General features: G+C 40.7%; 1 protein-coding gene across 1 annotated transcript; it reads left to right on the top strand.

Moving 5' to 3' along the window:
* The first annotated feature begins 1,300 nt into the window (after positions 1-1,300).
* Positions 1,301-2,230, top strand: LOC144761262 (olfactory receptor 5AP2-like). The gene has a single exon (XM_078646715.1). It carries the CDS (start codon positions 1,301-1,303, stop codon positions 2,228-2,230), a length of 930 nt encoding a protein of 309 aa, XP_078502841.1.
* Positions 2,231-2,553: the final 323 nt, after the last annotated feature.

Here is a 2,553-nt window from a genome sequence, read left to right as displayed (position 1 = left end):
GTATAATTTAGCCAAGCAGAAAACCTGTTTCAAACAAGACACCATAAAATGTGTCTTGCATAATATTGCATCTCTGTAGCCGCAGAGGAGGTCAGCCAACTGTCCCTTGGAGTCCACCGCTTTGTCTTGGGTAAACACGGGAGCAGCTCCAGTCTTCATGGTTCCTCTCTGGTTACAGCAAGTAGGATCCAGGCCTTTTCTGATCATACACAGGTCTAGACATTTTCTGAGAAGGGTTCCTTGAGCTGTGCTACCTCTCTCTTCCCAAACATCAAGCATCCTCAGGGGATGAGGTCCCTGGGACCCTAGTATGGCTTAAAGGGGAGGGCCACAGCCTAGCAGGAGGGCCCAATCCAGCCACACTGAGTTTCCTTAGTGTCACTGTCTGCGAGGAATGCACAAACACCAATAGCAAAGCAATTGACAGTCATGTGACCTAGTACACTAGCAGAAGTCACAAATGGTTAGGACAAGAAAATAAAGGTCAACTTTCTAGAAGTAGCACTTTCAGAATTGTAAATTAAGAGCCGACTATACCATTAAAGAATATTTTAACTTATAATTAATTTGGGCCTAAATAGCATATCGCTATCTGCTACCAATCCTAAGATAGCACTTATTAAATGTAATAAGGTAACCCAGCATTAGTCAATGGAAGAGGTAGACCTTACAACACTAAATAACGAATTGAGGACTTTTTCACTGCCAGAACTAGTAACACCTAGTGCACATTTCCTATCTTTATATACAATAAGCTCTGCCCTGTGAGCTTTTAGGGCCTACCTGAGGTGTGCCATGAAAGTATTAAAAATGAAGGTTTTGGCAAGGCAAAAGATGTATTCTGCCAGGTCAAAATAGCAATATTAATGAGCAGAAGAGACCGAAGTGGTAGGCCTGAGACATGTTTTAAAAGGCTACTTGAGTGAGTTGCACAAAGAGTACAGCAAGCCCACTATTAACATTTAATTTTCAAGGCCAAAGTCCTAGTAAAACTACTTACAAGATACGTATGAGTAAATGAAATGTGGCAACTAGGTGTAGGCCATAAAAGGTTCAGTAAAGGAAGAGAATGAAGGCAACACATTTGCGGTGACCCTGCAGAGAGGGCCAGGTCCAATAGTTATCATTATAATATTATAAAGTGAATACTGCCAGTTACAGCTTTGAATATTTTGTTCAGTAACTTTTGCTTGTCATTATTACCACTCAATCTTGTTAGAAAGAGTACCACAAATCAAACATAACTCTATTTTCTTTTTTCCATTTTGATTTCAGCATATTTAACCTAGAAAGCAGATGAATGGAAAGGAATCGAACATTTGTGACTGACTTCACTCTCTTGGGACTCACAGATGTCTCTGGGCTGCAAGTTCCACTCTTTATATTTTTCCTCCTGGTTTACATCATCACTCTGATGGGCAACATTGGCATCATAACGCTAATTAGGATTACTCCCCAACTGCACTCACCCATGTACTTCCTACTTTGCCATTTATCCTTGGTGGATCTGTGCTACTCCTCAGTCATTACACCAAACATGTTGGTAAACTTCCTCTCTGAAAGAAAGGCAATATCTTACTATGGGTGTGCAGTACAATTATTTTTCTTCATTGATCTGGGAGCCACCGATGGCCTTTTACTTGCAGCAATGGCATATGATAGGTATGTGGCAATCTGCTGTCCACTACTCTACCATACAATAATGAATAAGAGATACTGCTATTTCCTGGTCTCCTTTGCCCATATGGGTGGTCTTGCTCAATCATTGATACAAACAGGCTGTACTTTCCGGCTGCACTTTTGCAACTCACGTAAACTCAATCACTTCATGTGTGACATCCTTCCTTTGCTCCAGCTGTCCTGCACTGACACATTCATAAACGAGATAGTCCTTCTCGTCTTTGGGAGCATAACTTCTGCTGGTTCCTTGTTGGTTGTCTTGGTTTCCTACTTTTACATCATCACCTCTGTGCTAAGGATTAGTTCAACTATGGGGAGACAGAAAGCATTCTCCACCTGTGCCTCCCACTTTGTCTGTGTTACTGTTTTTTATGGAACAGTCCTCTTCATGTACCTCCGCCCTAGGTCCAGTTACTCCCTAGACCAGGATAGGGTGGCATCAATTTTCTACACAGTCATCATTCCTATGCTGAATCCATTAATTTATAGCTTCAGGAATAAGGATGTTAAAGGGGCTCTGGGTAAAACTGCAGGCAGACTTTTTGATTAAACATAGAACATTTTATATGGTTGAAGCAGTTTTCTGTAGGATGACAAAAGTGATTCGATATTTTTACATGTACTATTTGTAAGTGTTTACAGAACAATATAGGACTTAAAAGGTGAGAGAAGCCACATTAGCATTATTTGACATTATATCAAATACTCTTCAATGTCACTGTGATAATGTATGTGAAAGTCCCTCCATGTTTGTTCAAAAACCTTCCACTGACAAGATGGCTCAGTGAGTTAAGCATATCTCTGTGATATATAGCTCACAAATGTAAACCCTGTTATGTTAAGACCATCTCTGTCTTCCAGCCATCGAAGTGT

Source organism: Lissotriton helveticus, chromosome 1_1, assembly GCF_964261635.1.
Source record: "Lissotriton helveticus chromosome 1_1, aLisHel1.1, whole genome shotgun sequence".
In the NCBI taxonomy this organism is placed as follows: Eukaryota; Metazoa; Chordata; class Amphibia; order Caudata; family Salamandridae; genus Lissotriton; species Lissotriton helveticus.
The sequence above is the reverse complement of the archived record's forward strand: the minus strand, read 5'-3'. Positions and strand labels throughout refer to the sequence as shown.